Genomic DNA, 18,287 nt, shown 5'->3' with positions numbered 1-18,287 from the left:
AGGCTTCAGGGTTGGGCTAGGAAGCATGCTTCCAGCTGAGACACACTTACTCGGGGCTTCAGCGGGTACCAGTTGAGTTTCCTGTTGCTCCAGTCCCAGCTGGCCAAGTCTACTTCGATCTCTCCCAAGAAACTGTTACGTCCCAGTGGATCATTGTGCCAAACAGAGAGATTTAATTTTTGGATCAGCAATACCATTTTCTCTATTTTATACTGAAGGAAGAAAGAGAAGTCAGGTTGTTCAAATTTTTCTTCTGTTTCTTTCACAACTGGAAATAAACTACTCAAAAGCTTGAATAAGCTCTGACTAAGACACTCAGACCCACTCCACACACACACTACTGGACTGGCCTCGCTCTGAACACCTCCTTTTTTCACCCTGTAGCAATACTATTACTCTGACAAAGCTTCTCTGCAGAGCACAGGGAAACCTAGCGCTCCATTCGTCACAGAGCAAAACCAATATTCTTTCAAGAATTATTAACACAGGCCTGGGAATTGTTAAATAATCCTCCAGGCTTTGATGAGTATGGTCATATAACGAAGACCTTTCTTACTAGTCCCATGCCTCGTGACTGCGTGCCAGGGAAGGGGAGAACACCCCTTGCTCTGGCTGAGGGCAGCACAGGCTGCAGGTCCCTATCTCATCCAAAGATCACTGGGTGGCTTTGACAGAGAAATCTTGGGTGCCACACAGATGGGTGCAGAGAAAACTTCAACATCTCTGCCCTCACAAACCCAAGGGAAGAGCAGTGCAGCATTGGCGGGAGGCAAGCGAAGAAGCCTGGCCAAGAAGACAGGATCTTTCCAGACCTGACCTGGTACGGGTGCCTGCTACAACACAGGTTTTCAGAGCTTGTATTTGTTCTTACCCGTAACACCTCGTTGTAGATGGGATTCACTGTCCTCTTCTTCACCGAAGTTTTCCTCTTACCCATTCTAGCTTTGTCTGGGAGCAGGTAAGTTTTAACATACCTAGAAAAGAAAACAAACTCCATCTGGATATCGTTCCACATTGCCAAGCTCCAATAAGCGAGCAACACTTGTGAACAGTGACATGGAAACAAAAGACCTGGAGTTGACTCTTGCATGTGAAGTTATAAATCTCACTGGAGATGGGTGGATGCCGCCAACATTCAGAACAGGCAGCTGTCTAGGCAATATGGGAAGCCAGCAAGGCCATATATCCATTTTCTGAAATGTCCATAACTATAGCATCTCTGTATGTTCAAAATCAGGGTGAAATTAGAGAGGAGGAAAGGTGGAATGTCTTTAAGTCTCTCTCTCAGGGTTCAAATCCAAGCTCCTTGTCATCATCTTTCAAACCAGAGATCACTAACCTCTGTACAACTACCATTGTGCCCCTAACAGCAATTCTTTACAGACTCTTTTTTCATATAGACATGTGTCTGCATCGCCAGAGTTATTACCAAAGTGTATTCACCATGGGGAGATCAAGGTTCACATGGATGCAGAGAGAACATATTCCAGTGATAACAGGAACTGTCTTTGTAGTGAACAAAGCTTTCTCAATCTGTTCAAATTAAAGTCTGGCAACATATTTACCGATGCCGATGGCTCAGAACCATCAGCTAGTAAAGTCCCAGCAGTAAGCATGCGCCAGAAGTCTGAAGGAAGGAAGAAACCATGATGTTTAAACAGAGAAAACTAAAGAAAAAAATCCTCCAGAGCACAAAATTCAGCAATGTAGAATTCACAAGGCACCAAAGTGTCACTCACGGGTCAGATCTGCCTTTCTTCTCATCCACGACAGCCAAGTCCTTGCACTGGGACACATGAACCTGGAACTCCCGGTTCTTCTCATCATAGTCTAGAGCAAACTCCACGGTACCTTGGGCATCCACACTCCCAAAATCGCCACTGTAGACACTGAGCACACTGCCACTCACCTGTCAGGTGGAAGAGCAAGGTCAGTGCCACTGAAATAGGCACCCTCCTGACCTGGTTCTGGACAAAGACGATAGTCTGGAAAGTGCATTCCCAGAGAAATAATCTGCAATTTCTGTCCTTGTGTACTGTTGTGTCCTTGACACAGAAATGGTCCACATCTGCAGCTGTGCTCAAACAAGTGAAGGTTGGGGAACCCGAATAAGGGTCTCACAAGGATGTGCTATCCTAGACCAGGATTTAGAAGCACTATTCTCCTGAATGCTCAAAAAATGCAGAAGATTTTTCACTCCTAAATCTGAAAACTCTGGGAAACAGCCAAATATTACTGGGGGGGACCACACAAGTCTCCTCCCTTTCCCTATGCTTACAGTACAAACAGCTGCTATCCTGACCCAATCTCATACTAAGAAAGAAATATATTGAGAGAACTTAAACTATGTGTATATGAACTTACTATTTCAGGTAGGTATAGTCACACAATTGTCAAGCAATTTTTAAAATAGGCTAGTAAGAACCATATCAGACCAGACTTGTAGGAAAAACTATTACTATCTTGTTGCTTGCTCACAATGTGCATGGAGCTGTACAAAACAGAAATAGATATAACCTCTGTCCTGAAGAGCCATTGTCCCACCAGAGACAGCCTGTGTGCATCTACTTGCCACAAAGACACAAGAAAATGAGGTTTCTACAGGTATAAATCAGGAGCTAGTCACCCAAGAGTCACTTGCTTTCCCAGAACAAACTGCATCTGGCCATACGCCTTGGGCTGCTTTTTTCAAGGCTTTCTCTTTCACTGGTAGAAAGTGATGAAGCAGAAACAAAACAGCTCCAGAAAGTTGAGAGAATTTTCTATTGCACCAATCACTTATGACTCCTGACAGGATAACACAAAAGCTAATGCTGTTTACAAAGCAAATAATTAACGCTCTTGGCACTTTTCTGTGGTACAGTCATGAACATTTATCAAAAAACTTTCCTAGTAATTAACCCAATTCTTCTCTGTCTCCCCCTACTTTCTTTGGTTCTGAATTTCATTCTATTATAACCTACAAGAACCTGCTAAACATCTCCTCTCAGTCCTTGCAGCTGCATTTACCATCCCATCAGGAAACTTACCCCAGCAGAGAATCCTGAACGAGATTTTCAAGAACACCTGTGTGACTTGGACACAAAAGGCTTATTTATAGCTCCCAGACTCTCCAGACTAGGAGAAGGACACATGTTCCCCAAAGTTCAAGGTTTTTTTTAACATATTTATCTACATTCATGACCTCTCCCTACCAGCTTTGCTTCACATATATTCTTTAAATCTCACATATACACCTTGCAGATACCTGTAACTAATACAGCAAATTCAAGCACTTTTAAGCAGCCCCCCCCCAAACACTGTCTCTAAGGAATCTTTTAAAAATGCTCAGCTAAACACACTCAGCTCTTTTCAGCTTTCCTTAGAAGTTGAAGCTCTAAATCACACTTTTGCTGTCCAACTCTTCGAATTTGCTGATAAAGTGAAGGATGAGCTTGCAGAGGGCACCCGCCTGCAGCCCCAGCTCTTTCAGAGCTGGACCACAAACATGTCACTTACTAGCTGTATGCCTCATTTCCCCACCTAGAAAAAGGCCCCCCCTCTCTCCCGCATGCTGCCAGGCTTCAGAGCATCCATACTTTGGGGTGGGGGCTACCGCTTACTGTGAATTTGTCTAACAATGACTCGGTGGGTCTCTAATTTGAGATGGTACCTGGAGACACTCCTTTAATGCAAGTAAGTCAATTAACCATCACCGTTCTTTTAATAATGTACCATGCAGAAACCAACAGGACACTCCGGAGGCCACATCATCAGTATCAGCCTAAATGCAGTGTCACTGCATCCGACTGAGAAACCCTATCTAGTGAGATGTACGCGTTAAATACCTACCGAGGAGACAGATGCCATGTCGGACGAGTGGCTGCCAACGCTAGGCGTCTTTTTGTGCTTGTTAAACTGGAAGCTGATTTCCGAAGCCGTGTCTGATTCAGTCTGCTCAGAAAATAACAAGCATCTTTAAGCTCTGCTGTATGAGCACTTTGCAACACTACAGAGAAAAACCAATAGCTCAGCAGAGTCCCATTAAGCAGCGATCAGGTTAGGAGAGTGGAGGAGAGCGCAGGGAGTCTCCCTAGAGGCATTCTCTCCGACCGACAGTGAACGTCATCATTAACTGCCTCCAAACAGAGCTGCATGAAACTGCCTGGGCTCTTGGAAAGGGCATGGAATAGCGTGGTTTGAGACAGAGGGAAATGCTAGAACTCCTCCAGGATAGAAGGGCTGGTCTGGGTTACTGGGGGCTTTTTTCTGAAGGCTCTTCTCATTTATTTATGACATAACCAAGGTATGCTCTAAAGCAAGTACTGTCCGTGTGCAGGAGAAACAGTCCCATGAAACCGATTGCCATTCAGGGGATGCTGTGAACATTACTCCAGCCATTTCTGGTATCTAGCCTACCTCAGACAACAGGAGAGGAGAGGATCTGCTCAGCTCTTTGACTCTTTCAGGTTCAAGAAACTGATGGGGTATCAAATGAGGTTTATTGTATGCTGTAGGTACAAACAAAAAAGGCATCAAGATCCCTTGTCAGAGTCAGGAAAATGTAAGAAAGTCACATTTTTGTTTAAGGGCACAAGGAAGGAAGAAAAGCTTGTGGGAGGTACCAGAGCACCACCTACTTGCCCAGTCTCTGTGGTCTGCCAGTGAAGCTGACCCTCCTCAAGACAAAAACTGCTAGCTAACATCTTAAAGCTATTTTCAATGTGTTTTCTTTCAATGTGTGGGAGTGTGCAAACTCCCTCTAGTGGCTAATTTAATTCACGTAGTAGCCTAAGGATGTCCGTTGTTTGCACCACTTTCTTTGTGTAGATTTAATTTAGACTAAAACCATACAGATCTGCCTCCTTGTCAAAGAAACCAAACATGCTCACATTTTCATCTCATAGCACATTGCCCTGTACAGAAGAGCTGTAAAATATTTATACCTACAATTTCACCATTGCATACACCTCTGAAATACTCTGCTAGACAAAGAGGTGGACAATAGCCAGATATCTAAAAGAAAAAAAAATCAGAAAGCTTCATATCAACTTAGAAAGATGGTTACTGGACTGCTTAAATGGCTAAATAAAACCCATTTGTTCTAACTTTATCTTTTTCCAATAACTCCCTTGCAGATGACTATCTCCATCCCAGAGGAACCTGTTTTTAGAAGATACACGTGCATAAATGTGCACGCACATATACACGCTTGTTTAGCATGTTAGCCACAACGATACATTCTTCAGCACTCCAAATGCCCAAGAGCTTCTTTGGCATTTTCCTTTCGTATGATTTACCATTTATTTGATATTTACTATTTTTATTTCCAAACATAAGCAAAGCATTAAATCCAGCCCTCTCCACAGACTACTTGTTATACTGCAAACAAGTAAGTGTAACTGTAGAGGAGGGTTTCTGAGGGTGAAGTTTGTGGCTCTAAATAAGCTTTAATGAGGAGAGGCTAAAACCTTGGTGGTCTGTGTGAAGACCGTGTCACTGAACGGCAATGCACATGGGACCCGAATCTTCGATCCACTGTGCCGTGCGACACGTCACTGCACCACAGGACGGGGCGCGCGCGTGGCGCGAGGCTACGGGACAGGGTGGGCACCGTCACAGGGCGACGCAGCGCGTCCCACCCGCAGGCTGCCTGCGACGCCGCCCCGAAGGGGACTCTCCTCCCTCCCATAACCAGGGGTCGGGCTTACTTAAATGGGCTCCATCGTCTCCTGTAAGTGGCTTTACCCTTCCTCGGGCATTGCCTTCCCAGCCCTCTCACCTCAGTCCTGGCAGCCTTGGCCTTACCACATTGATTTTAGGCAAGCGCTTAGCTGTCCTCTTGGGCTTGACGGTTTTCACCTTTTGGGGACTGTAAGTGGTTTTCTTGGCCACGGAGGCTGCTGCTGCCTTCCTTCAGGCCCCGCTCTGTGGCTGCAGCTTTCTTGAGCTTCTTGGTGGGACAGACAGGTTTCGCGGTCGTGGGCTTCTTCAGGTTTGCTGCTGCTTTCTTGTTGCCTTCTCCTTAGCTTCTCTTGGTTTCTCAGGGAGAAACTGTCACCATAAAGCAGGTCCCAGCTGGTAGCTGGGGAGATCAGTCCAGCAAACGGGGTCTGCTCTGGGGGAGGCGAGAGGCTCAGGCTGGGCACGGCAAGCCCAGTGAGCCTGTGACAGGCGTCTGCGGCACGACTGGCACGCTGGACGTGAAGTCTGGCACCTCTGATTAATCCACGGCACAGGCTGCCATGCAGCTCCCACGGTACTCGGTGGGGGAAGAGGAGAGACAAGTACAAGCTTCTTGCCAACCCTCTGAAGCCCTTGTGGTTTTTGCTGAAGACACTGAGTAACATACCATCAATCTAGTTGCAATTTCCTGGCTCTGAATTTAATTTTAGGCACTATAAGCTCTCTAATTTGATGATGAAACAATATGTCATTTTCCTTGCCTGGTAAATGCACAGAAGCACGAGGGATGCAGAACTCGGGCATAATATATTACCTTCAGTGAATGTAAACCAAAAAGGAGAAAGAAAGACGTTACTCACTCTCTGTGGTTGTGTAAATGTTCACCATGCTCTTTGCAAGATTAATGCTATTTGCTCGGGCCAGTGCCTGAGCGGCGGGAGAATGATCCCCATCTTCCTCTGGAATACATGAAAAGCCAAATCAACATGGTAAATAAATATACACAAATGGGTAGTGTGTCAACAAGCACATGTGTTTCTGTCTCTCCTGGCTTGTTCACTCTGCTTAGAGCACATTGCAGTTACATTACACAGGGCTGCTTTCAAAGCATCAGTGTGCTTTAATCTCTCCCTGAGAAAACGTATTCACACTATGATGGGAAATGTAAACACTGGATTAACCCAGTCCCTAAAACAGACCAGCACTTGCAAAGAACTTCCAGTGCAACACAGCCATCTGCTAATACCATCCTGAAATGAATGTAACAATAAGGCAAAACCCATGAGAAATGTAAGAATGATCTGCTATATAAAGGAAATGTTTGTGTTTACCTGAGGTGCAACTCAGGATTGTCATAGAAATGTTATATGAGGTAGGAAATAAGCCAAGAAATGACACAGTAAAAAATAAAAATCAGATGAGTCTACAGAAAATGCTCTCAGACAGGTCTTACCCAGGTACATGAGGACAGGAAATTTGGAAAAAGGTGATAAGCAGCTCTCTTTTCCTAGGTCTTTGCTTGGCAGAGAGCAGAGCTGTGGGCAATCAGAGCCCACATGTAAAATGTATTGCAATTAACAATAACTTTTGTTCATAGTAACAGTCACTACAAGAGCCCATCGAACCCAGAGGAAGAGGCCAATAAAATGGTGATACTATTGACACCATCATGGTTGAGAACATGGTATCAGAACCCAGAAAGATCAGACTCCTTGTTTAGCCCACTTTGGTTGCAGTTTAATATCCAAAATCACTTGTGCATACCCAGAAGACCCAAAATGTAATTTAAGCACTGACAGCCAGCGGCTGTTACCAAGGTAGCCTAATGGCCAATGTATTTATTAAACACTTTGCTTCACATTTTATTTCTTCTATTTGTGTCAGACTTATCTCTACCACCAGAAATAATTCCTCCAGCCCCACATTTGAAGAAAGTACAGTCTTCCCAGTGAGTGAAATAAAGTAAGTTCCTGTGACCTGTTGTAGGTAGCGCTAAAGAAATGGAGGGCTGTCCCGAGCTGAGGTGCTTGCAGGTATGGCAAGCAGGTATGGTGGTTGTGGGGAGGAAGGCAAGGGAACATGGCACTGCCTCCTTTTACGCTCGCTCCGCGCTACACAAGATTTGTTTCCAGAGCTGTTTGCTAAACACAATCCACGCATGCTAACTCTGCACAAACTGCAATATAAGATAAATGGACAAATGAAGAAAGTGTGCAAATGCAGAACGGCTAGGGAAGAAAACAGGCTTAGGGATGACTCTCTATTGGGATTTCATAGGGTGCAGTTACAGCCCTCAGTACCTGAGTAAACAGCCGAGTCCGTTCCCTGAACGGCTTCTCTCTCTCCGGCTGGTTCACCGGGTGTTGGCTTGTCTGAAGGCTCACACATTTCTTCCCCAGGTAGCTCTCCATTTATTTCCACATTGCTATGAGTGCCCAAATCAGATCTTTCCTCTTTCTCATCATCGTTTTCACCATCTGTAAGCACAGGCTCGATCAGTATCTGCACCCTGCTCGCCAGGGAATTTGCTGCGTGCTTGCGCTCTTCTGCCACAATAAACTTGTCTGTAGGCGTCTCTGGCTCAAACGTGCTGCCAGACACTTCTTTGGTAGGCGACTCGATTTTGACGGAAGGCGCTCGCACAGGCAATCTGGATTTCTTGGAGCAGTGCTGTGCTGCTTTCTCTTCCTCTGGCACCGTTGGCTTCCCATTGCTTTCACCCAGCGAGTTATTTCTTGTAACCGGGCCGCCTTTGCTCTTGGCATATGTGGATCTAGGAACGGTGGAAACGGAGCCCTTCCTTGCAGGGGCTACATAGCTTGGTTCTTCCTCGCTAGAAGACAGGGTTATTGTCCTTTTGTAGGGGGTTCTTGTTTTGGTGAAGATGCCAGGTTTTTCTTCGGTGTTCTGGCCTTGCCCAGACTGCACAGAGAGAGAGCGGCACAGCTTGAACTGCCTACCGTCTGCCTCCACCCAGCTCGGGTCCTCCGGCACGTTTCTCACCATCACAGAGTCTGCTCCCTTCTCCCAGAAGTTCTTCAAGTTCTTGAAGTGTTCGCGATTGAGGCCGATATCCTCCTCTTTGTTACTCATTGATGAGATCGTATAGTTCACGCTGTGCTTCACAGCCTGGCTGCCTTCCCCCTCTGCGGTCAGTGGTTTGGAGCTTGCCAGCAGCTTTCTGTTTGAGAGGCTGTTCTCTGCTGGCCCCACATGATTCACAAACTGCTCGGGTCTGGGGAAAGTTCTACTTGGTTTCCTCTTAACTGGTATCTTGCTGGGAGTGTAAGTTTCTTCAGGTGGAGTTTTTGGCCCCACTGTGGCGCCAGTGGCCCCATCAAGAGCTTCTCCTCCAGCTGCACTGCTGGGCTGAGGCACAGCATCCTCTGACAGCTTGGTGGGCAACGGAGATACTCCACGACCTACAACAACAACAGATGCTCACAGCCTGTCCCACTGCATTGCATCATGTTTCCCTGGAATGTCTGGGCTGCAGCTTCTCAAAGGGAAGCCAGGAGAAGTTTCCAGAAACCATCAATATGTTCCTAATTCTTCCCCATTTTGAGACTCTAGCAAGTCCCTTTCGACCTGAAGAAAGCCCTGAAAACCCTAGCCCTTCGCTCTGCAACAGGACATGGAAAAAATCCACTGAGTTCTAAATTGTTGCTGTGACTTGGGGATTTGTTTGCAGCTTTGCTTTCAGTTTGACAGCCTTCCTACTGGCTATTTGCTATGTACCAAAAATACACTCTACATTCAAGGCAGGAAAGAGAAGGTAACTTGGATCTATGGATTAAGGAGTTGTGAGCCAACCACTCAGTTTAAAATGTATGGAGAGCCAGGAGAAGTTTTAGTCATTGGAATTTTTTTTTTCTTGGTCCCTGCTGCCTTGGGCATAATTCATACAAATGTTGGCATCCCATTTTTACATGCCAAGGTAAGAAATACTCTTTTTTATTGATTTTTACACACTCAAAAAAAGCATCTTGTTTCTTGGTGTTTGATGTTGAATAACAAAAACACCAACAGCTCACTGAACAAAAACCTTACCTTTTCTAGACAAATGCAAGCTGTTTGTTGCAGCCACAAATGGACTTGTTCCAGTGTCACTCTCTGAGGAAGAGACATCATGTATACTGGATCTCTGAACGGAAAACAAACCCTATCAGTGTATATAAACTGGCAAGACTGGAAAAACGTATTTTATTTGAGCACAGACACGAGGGCAGGCAGTCTGTGGAGCCCCTACCAGTAGGTACAGACTGTGTGAAGGTCCAAGGAATAACAAAACAAAGTGCAGAGGCTGTGCCTATACTACCTTATGTGATGCAGGCAGCAGGACAGGAAGTCTCGGCTTCGGTTTTGGCAAGATTTTACACTCCTCTGTGGTATCAAGTGCAGGTGTGCTGGATCTGTGGGAGAGGAGAAACGCCTGATAAGGAGATCAGTGGTAGTGACGTACCTGGTAGGGTGGTCAGGCAGTCTTCAACATCATCTCAGCTCTGCTCAGCTACTTTACCACTTTTATCTACTGACCCAGCCCAGGCCAGAGCTGGTGCCTTCATTTATTTTCTCTGTTACTGCTTGGAAGGACTGGGGGACATGTTAAATGGCCTGAATGTGGAGTAAAGATGAGTATCCTGCTGCAGTCAGTACAGAACTTGCTCAATAAAAACAACAGTGTCAACTTCTGGGTTTATTCAAACTTTCCCCTTCTGGGAGAAAACCGTAGGGAAAAACACAGGAAGCAGCAGTGCCAGAAGAGCCCAAGAGCCATGCAGGAGGGAGATGTGTTTCCATGCTATGGCCCAGGAAGGATCAGGTCACACCTCCCAGTTCAGGCCAAAGGCATAACCAGATTGGTAGAGGATTTAGAAACTACAGGAATGATTATGACAACAATCTATACTACAGGATATAAATCCTCATGCTTGGAACATAAGTTGATTACTAATGGCCTGATAAATAAATGGAAGAAACACATATCACAGGCAGTTTACTTGACTGTTTCTACTGTCTTTGGAAGTAACTAGTGGTGGCTGCTCTCCAGACGACAACAGCAGTCAAGCTGGTGAGATTTCATAAGGGAATGCTTTGTGCTTAGGGTTGAATGAGAAAAACAAAGCAAACTTTTCAGGATTTAATCAACCCCCCCAAAAAACATTAGGACCATTGCTGTGCCTGTAAAGCAGGAGCATCTCGGGCTTGTTGACTCTGGATCCTTCATTAAGCAAACACCCAACCTCTGCAAGAGGTTTCGAAGTCTTGTCAAGGCCCATATTTAATATTTAACTGGAGCAATTGCCACCTGTGAAGAAAGATTCCTCATTCTGCTGACAAAAAAATGCAAATGAGATGGGAGCAACAATAAATGAATACATGAATATTTAATGGCTTCTCCATAGTCCACGAATATTGAGTGAGGTCGCTGATTTGCTCGTTGGAGTGCCTTTAGTGGGTGTTTCTGCTCAGTCAGCACAACATGAAATCCTACCAAGCCTTGATGGAGAGCGCTGAGCACGGGATGCAGAGGTTGGCACCAGCAGGAAATGAGCAGTTTCCTCAAACAGTTCATTTTGTTAGTGTTGCTCCATGGCAAAAATTAAACAAATAAAACCATAATTACTTTGAAAAACTAACCAGAATATCCTGACATTAGAGACAGCTTCCATTTTACTGACCCCTGATCAAATCATGCAGGAAAAGACCTTTCTGGGGTAAGCACATTAGCAGGTAGTTATTAGGGGAGGATTGATATTCTGACAATTCCTGGAAAAAGGTTAAAAATACCCTATATAACCTATTACTTACACAGTCTTGGAAACTCAGTTAAAGACCAGGATTTAATGGGTAGCATTCAATTTTCATTAGGAGTGAGAGCAGCAGCCAGAGAGTTGCACAAGCAGCGGCAGTTACCTCTCCTCTCCTGTGCCAGCAGCACGCTCAGGGAAGGCAGGACTCAGGGCAGCTTTGCTTTCCAGACCCATCTGGATGTGCTCGTTGGCCTCATCTGTAATATAACAGAGACAACTGAGAAATTACATTTATTTAAACTTGTAATGGCCGGTGTGTTTTGTTTGCGGAAAGAAAAGGCTTGTTAAACGAGCCCCACCAGCACAAACCCTGGGGATTTACCAGGAGATGGCTGATGGGGGGCTCTGCCTGCTCCCCCCACGGACGGGGGAGGCCCCGGGACAGCGTCGCCCACGCTCCCCACGCAGCGAAGGCACCTCCAGACCTCACGGGTCCGAGAGGCCAAAGCAAGCTGCCTAACGCCTGACTCAGGCCAGGAGCTGTCACATCACTGGAAACCTTCGCAGGACACTGCCATGGCTGTCAATAAAGTTAATCCGTACCAGGATTTAAATTCAGCCATTTCCTGTTTTGACTGAAAGTCATCCGATCTTGGCAAACAAAGGAGGAGGCCAATACAGTTAATGAGGAGATCCCTGTTATTTTTACTGGCACAAGGCTCAGCTATGTCTTCTAAGCTCTCAAGGACCCGAAAGAAAAAACAATAGGAGACGGTAACCTTTAGAGCAGCCTGCCAGGGTATAAAGTTGCATTAGACATTTTGCTGGCAAACAGGCTTTCTTGCTACTGCAAAACCAAAAGGATTAAACTCTAAAACAGCAATGAGAAACTAGTCTGGTCAACAAGAACGGCACGTATTTATTCACAGCTAGGTCTATTTTAAAGAGTAAATCTACCTCTTACAAGAACTGCCAAATCTCTTCAGGATATATTCCGTGACACAATACAATAGAATCAGAAGCTTAAAGGATTCAGATGTGACATTAAATAACATAGCTTCGCTTGTTATCTGGTTAGAAAACCGTACCAAACCCAAGAGCAGATCAGTCCTACGGACAGGCTGCGATATCAATGTCACGCTGGTGCTGCCCGTGTGGTGCCATCCAGCACCAGCACAGCCAGCCCGCAGGTAACGGGGATATCCGAAGATGAACCTTCATTCCCCCTTGCCTGTGCATCCCCACGGAGAAAAATGCTGCAGTCCCAACTCTTCCTCCCCGCCCCGCGCCTGGTCCTGCGGTGCAGGGGACCACGGCAGGCGTTGCTCGGGGCTGTCGGCGTTAGGACCACGTCTGGCACACACGCGAGATGGCAGCGGGGCGATCCCGTGGTTTCCGCAGCCGTGGGAAGTCGGGGAGTCACTCCTGCTGCAAGACGGGAGCCTGGTTGTGTAAGAACGAGCCAGTTTTAGAGAGGATGTTTCTGAGAGAGGGACTGCGTTTTGTCCGTGTAAACGTTGATGTGCAAAAAGCATCGCTGAACATCGTTTCGGGAGAGACAAGCTGTGGCACGGCCGGTGGCACGTGCAGGCCACGTCACACGCCGGCATGGGAACGCCGTTTATTTATACAGTGAGCCACGTCCTTCTCTTCTGCCCCAGACCCGAGGGAGGGAGATGCCAGCAGGGAGCTGCTCTGGAAGTAGAGGAACCAAACACAGAGCTCCCATGTTTTTCCCCTGCCTGTCATGGTTGAAAAGACCTTGACAACCAAAGACTGCGTTCATTTCTCACCTCACTTCCAAAGGCATTGTGTCATATTTGCTTTTCACTGACACTTCCCCATCACACAGAGCTCCCCTCTCCCAGCTGGCAGAGGCAGCAGGAGGTGTTCACTTCTTCCCATCCAAACCACTGCCCTTCAAAATGGCTCAGCCACTGACACAGCTATACCTGGCTTCTCTAACCACAAACAAATAGGTTATTAGTATGTTATAATCCATCAAGACAAGCAAAATGCCTTTGCTAACTTCATGATGAGACAGAATAAGAAGCAAATTCCAATAGAAACTAGTAGTGGCCTGACCAGTTTAACTTGTCCATACGTATATTTATATACATATATATACAGCCACTCCTGCTCTAACACTTTAGCTGCTTTACTCATTTCCAATCACTCCAAAATGAAGACACTCAATGCTTGGGGAAGGCACAGCTAACTGTGCCATCAGGGCTGACTTGCCTCGGCAGGTGGATAAAATGGTCTCTCTCCGTGATGATTTTTAGCTCCCATCCATTGCACACAAGCTCAAGGAGAAGTTATCACCAAATTCATCCATCTGTGCTGCTCTGCAGGCTGCAGTTTAAATACAGGGTATCTATCTATTTTATAGATTTATATTACCGCTGATTACTAGTGTTTTCTATTATAAGCAATACCAACTGTGAAGACCCTTAGGGATCCACACAACCCTCCCTTCTGAAGGTTAAAACCCTCCTCCAGGAAAGGTCACTGGGCATTCTCCTGTGCCGGCACAAATTTCCACCTCTCCTCAGCCTGTTTACCATGCAAAGGCAATGCCAGCAAATATCTCAGTGGGGCTTCTCCATGCAGGAATTTTCTCATTTCACTCCCTAACACAGTCATCAAAGACTTAAATCAGGATTAACAGCCCTGGAGTCATGAACATGTTACACTGATTTGGCTAAATAAACACACACCCCTTCATCACCTTGAAAACCAACAGAAGGTGAATGATTCTCATCTTTCCAGAAGAAAAAAAGGTGTCAAAATGGCAAGCAAAGGCCCTTATCTCATCTACTGCAGACTGAACGTGAGCTGCACGGCCAAACTGTTCGTACAGGGGCCTCATCCTTGTTCCCTGATGGGCCAAGTGCCGCTCTCACCAGTGCAATACTCTTGCTGACAAGTCAGTGAGAGAAGTGCTTGCCCTCACATGTGAAGGAAGGCAATCTATACGGTAACCACCCCAGGAGCTGAGCATGCACCAGGTAACAGCAAGGTGAAAATATTAGCTGCAGAATCTTGATCCTCTACCACTGCTGTAAAATGGCAGTGGGAAAAGTAAAAGGAAGGAATAAAGTCACATGTTGTACCTGTGCTTTACCAAAATAAGTCTGAGAATAGAAAAAGAGAAAGAAACGGAAGAAAAAAAGTTGAAAAAGAAATGAAGAGGGCTAAATCTAAACGTAATTACTATAGTAATTTAGCAACATTTGCTTCTTCCTTCTTAAAACAGCATTAGTCAAGTAATGTGCATGCAAAGACATAACTTGCATATTACTGCTATATTAATGAGATTATTTTACATGATAACCTGAAACCACATCTCATATGTGCACATCAGCAGTAAAAGTTAAATCTAAAACCAACAGGACTTCAGATTTTGCTTTCCTGAAGTGGGCTGCAAGCTAAAGGTGCTGATGCCTCTGGCAAGGCAAAAGGCAGACGAATCCAATTCACTGCTGGCCACTAGCTGGGCTGCAGATGACAGAGCATTTGTCTGACCTGGGCCCTAGGAGAGGGGCTGCTGAAGTGTCTGTCTCTTCATGCAAAGAGGGTGCAAGCACAAATGCACATCCTCAAAAAGCAGAACATGCTCTGCAGAAATGGCCAGGCAACTCTGTCGAGCTGGAAAAGGTTTTGTATGTTTCAGCATTCTGGAGGGATGATAAAAAATAAATTTAATGACATCATGAATCCTTAATACCAGGGGTAAAAGCAACTTCATATGAAATATGATGGGCCAGTGCTGCATCAGAGGGTCCAATGAATCTAAGCTAAGTTATAAGACCTGTCAGGGATAAGCAAAAAGCAAAAAGAAAATGAGGCTCTCGGTTAGTGAAGTCACTAGCCAGCGTTTAGCTTTCAAAATGTGTCTAAGTAATGTGGAGCTAAGAGGGGTATACTAAACCCAGGAAATTAATGTTACAGAGATATCCTGGCCAACGAGGCCCACCAAACAAAGGAGTGATCTGTACTGCTGCTACCCCACAGCAGGAATGGGCAGCTGGGCCTAGGAAAGAGGGCTGAACTGAACTGGTGGAGATGACATTTGAGTTTTGGGCAGATGGAAGATAACCCTTTATCTAACAGTAGCCTCTACTGCAAAAGAACAGAGCCCAGTTATACAGTACTTACATTAGGGACCATGGTAGCCGTTGCTTAGAGCTGTCTTTCAGGGCCATGGCTTCCCCAAAGCAGCAGCAGCCAGTAACTCACCAGCCGTGTCTGAGTATCTGTGATTACCCACCCTGACAAATGATCAAGGAGGTTTTGTGAAACTGGGCTGCAGTTCCACAGTCCTGCTGCAGAGACAGTTGACCTGCCTTCATGTTGAGGACTGGATGTGAATCATCCCCGGTTCTGCTTTGCACAAATGTTCAGCACGAAGTGCCAGCTCCAGGCTGGTTACGTTTGGGCTCAAAGCACAGCCCTGCTCATTTCACACAGGGCTGAGCTCTTCTCTTCCCTGCCCTGAGCCAACAAATCTGATTTGATCTGGTTTACATACCACCACGGGAGTTCCTCTGCATGTCGAACAACACGCAATACATCTGCTGCAAATTAGCACGCGGTCCCAGATATACCCTTGCTATGGCCCAGCAGCCTGGGTACCATTCAGACTTGGCCCTGAAGCCCTTTTTATTTTGAAAACTACATTGTGCCTTGGAATTATTCCCATGTAAAAAGCTAGGCACGGACCCCCTCAAGTAGGCAAACATTTGCCAGAAGAAGAGAGGCACCCCTTCCCTTTGCAGAGATGTGACTGACCCACCACTCTGGAGGCCTAAAAGAGCAGACAGATGTCTGTTTTTGTCAGACCACTCTAGGAATTGGGGGGGGGTGTTGTTTGACCCACACATATCAGTTTGATGCCAGAAATTGCCCTACATTATCCCCTTCCCTTTTTGCTTTGAGTGGGCGGCTGCGTGGTGCTTAGTTGCTGGCTGGGGTTAAACCATGACAGACAAGAAATTATACCAGTGACCTCTGACAAGTAGACATTTTGGAAGAAAGAAGCTGAAGTGGGGAAAAGGCATTTACCGCATGCAGCTGGTAAACAGCTCTTGCCTTGGTCCTCTGCCACACTGTAATTTTTTCTTTGGGCCCTGATTTGGATAATCAGGTATCTTTTTCTAGTACTGAAAGCTTAGATGACAATCTCCTGATGACAACACAAAGGCTGGTCCCCAACAGGCTCCCAGTACAGGGAGACCCCCCATACTTGACCACTTTTTTCTAGTCCACCAATTTGTTTTCTTAAGGTGCACACTAACATACTTACTTTCCAGTTTGCCCTTTTTCCTTCTAATAGATGCCCGAAGTAGATCCGGCCCCTCTAAGTCTTCCTGAAACCGTTTTGCCTTCACTTCCGAAAACCATTCACCTGTCACAAACTTCTTCTTCTTTTCATCCTTGATGGAGCCTTGTATCCGCCTGAAAGTCAAGGAGAACATTACACACCAAAAAGATCTCCAAGGTTTCGACTTCCCCTGAGCTACCTTCGTAACAATTGTCCGTACAGTTCCCCTGTCCGATACTATGCAGGATCCAGAGAATATTCTCTGCAATCACAAGGGCCAAACCAGCATTAAAACAAAAGCTGATTTATTCTTTATTGGAAATGGGAACTGCACCTTGTAAACACAGGCTTTTACCTCTTCCAAATTTTACAAATCCAAATCAGAGTCATCTGCCAAGAGATTTGCCTATTTGCTTTGCAGCCCTGGGGGTTTGGGAAGGGGTGGGGCTGTTTGCAGGTCTTGCACTTCTCCCTTTTATTTGTCTATTAATCTCTTCAGGAGTGGCAAAGCTTTTTGCATCAAATCTGAGGCAAACCATGGAAATAAATCATGTTATTTAGGGGAGCAACCTGTCCCTGCAGCATTCTCCCTGGACACTGCTCCTCCTGCCATGACAATTTTGGCACTCAGTCACCTTTCCTTCCTGAGCACAGCTTCTCCTACTGTAATTCGCTCAGGCGCACCCAGGGCTGGTTTTTGGCACCTAAACCCGTCAGTGCTCTGTTTGCTAGCCTGTACTTTTAACCCTCCTCCAGTTATCCTGTTTTTATACCACGGCTTACTGAATTAGCTGCCTTTCAGCTGGCACTGCCTCCCACAGCTCACCACAATTCAGGGTCCCTGCGAGACGTGAGAGGCCAGAGGAAAACTCCCACCTCAGTCCAATTCTCATCAGGAAGAGGGAGCAAAACCCCGGATGACTGTGGAGCCTAGAAGGGTCACATTTGGCTGCCGAAAGGCCAGAAGGGAGCAGGTGTGGGATAACTGGGCTCAAGCCTCTGCCGGCAGTGCTGGGGGACCCAGCAGGACTGACAGGCAGGGAGCTGCACAGCTCCCATCTAGACCAGGGCTGCATCTGCCCCCGTGAGGGTCTCGAGGTGGTGGGCCAGAGGAGGAATAGGAACATATTTTAATCTTGTTGACACCAGATCGGTGTAATGCCATTGATTCCATTTCACCCAGCAGGCAGGTTGTTTGGACCCAAACATGTCCACACTTGCACCAAAGGTCTTACTGCATATAGCCATACTGACAGCAAGTGGCACTTGGCACCACCCCGGTCAGGATCTAACTCACTTCACTTCCATATGAAAGCCTTCTGTGCAACAGCTTCCAAAGACAAGTGAAACAAAACTGAAATAATCCAAACGCTCTTTTCCCCAAACCTCCACTGCAGAGCAGAAATGTTACCGCATTTCAGAAAAAGAAAAAAAAAAGAAGAAAAAAAGAGAAAACCTTTTTGAAACCTTGCTTCAATTCAGAGGAGATGTAAGAGTACGCGGACACATACACCTCAAGCCCAAGCTGCTTGCATGCCATCACC

At 46.0% G+C, this 18,287-nt stretch overlaps 1 protein-coding gene across 3 annotated transcripts in view; it reads right to left on the bottom strand.

Annotated features, from left to right (window-relative positions):
- The window catches only part of LOC104322086 (synaptotagmin-like protein 2), a 39,147-nt gene that overhangs the window by 6,071 nt on the left and 14,789 nt on the right, over nt 1-18,287 (bottom strand). For 2 of the 3 annotated variants that reach the window (XM_069810984.1, XM_069810985.1), the window contains exons 3-13: nt 16,726-16,877; nt 11,581-11,674; nt 9,983-10,076; nt 9,715-9,808; nt 7,965-9,086; nt 6,525-6,623; nt 4,399-4,490; nt 3,832-3,933; nt 1,740-1,909; nt 872-974; nt 51-212 (exon numbers count right to left, since the gene is read on the bottom strand). In XM_069810984.1, coding sequence (XP_069667085.1) covers nt 51-212; nt 872-974; nt 1,740-1,909; nt 3,832-3,933; nt 4,399-4,490; nt 6,525-6,623; nt 7,965-9,086; nt 9,715-9,808; nt 9,983-10,076; nt 11,581-11,674; nt 16,726-16,877 — 2,284 coding nt within the window. The other variant, XM_069810986.1, reaches the window with a different exon arrangement.

Source organism: Haliaeetus albicilla, chromosome 23 (genome assembly GCF_947461875.1).
Source record: "Haliaeetus albicilla chromosome 23, bHalAlb1.1, whole genome shotgun sequence".
NCBI classification, from domain to species: Eukaryota; Metazoa; Chordata; class Aves; order Accipitriformes; family Accipitridae; genus Haliaeetus; species Haliaeetus albicilla.
Note: the sequence above shows the minus strand (reverse complement) of the source record. Positions and strands in the feature narration are given on the sequence as shown.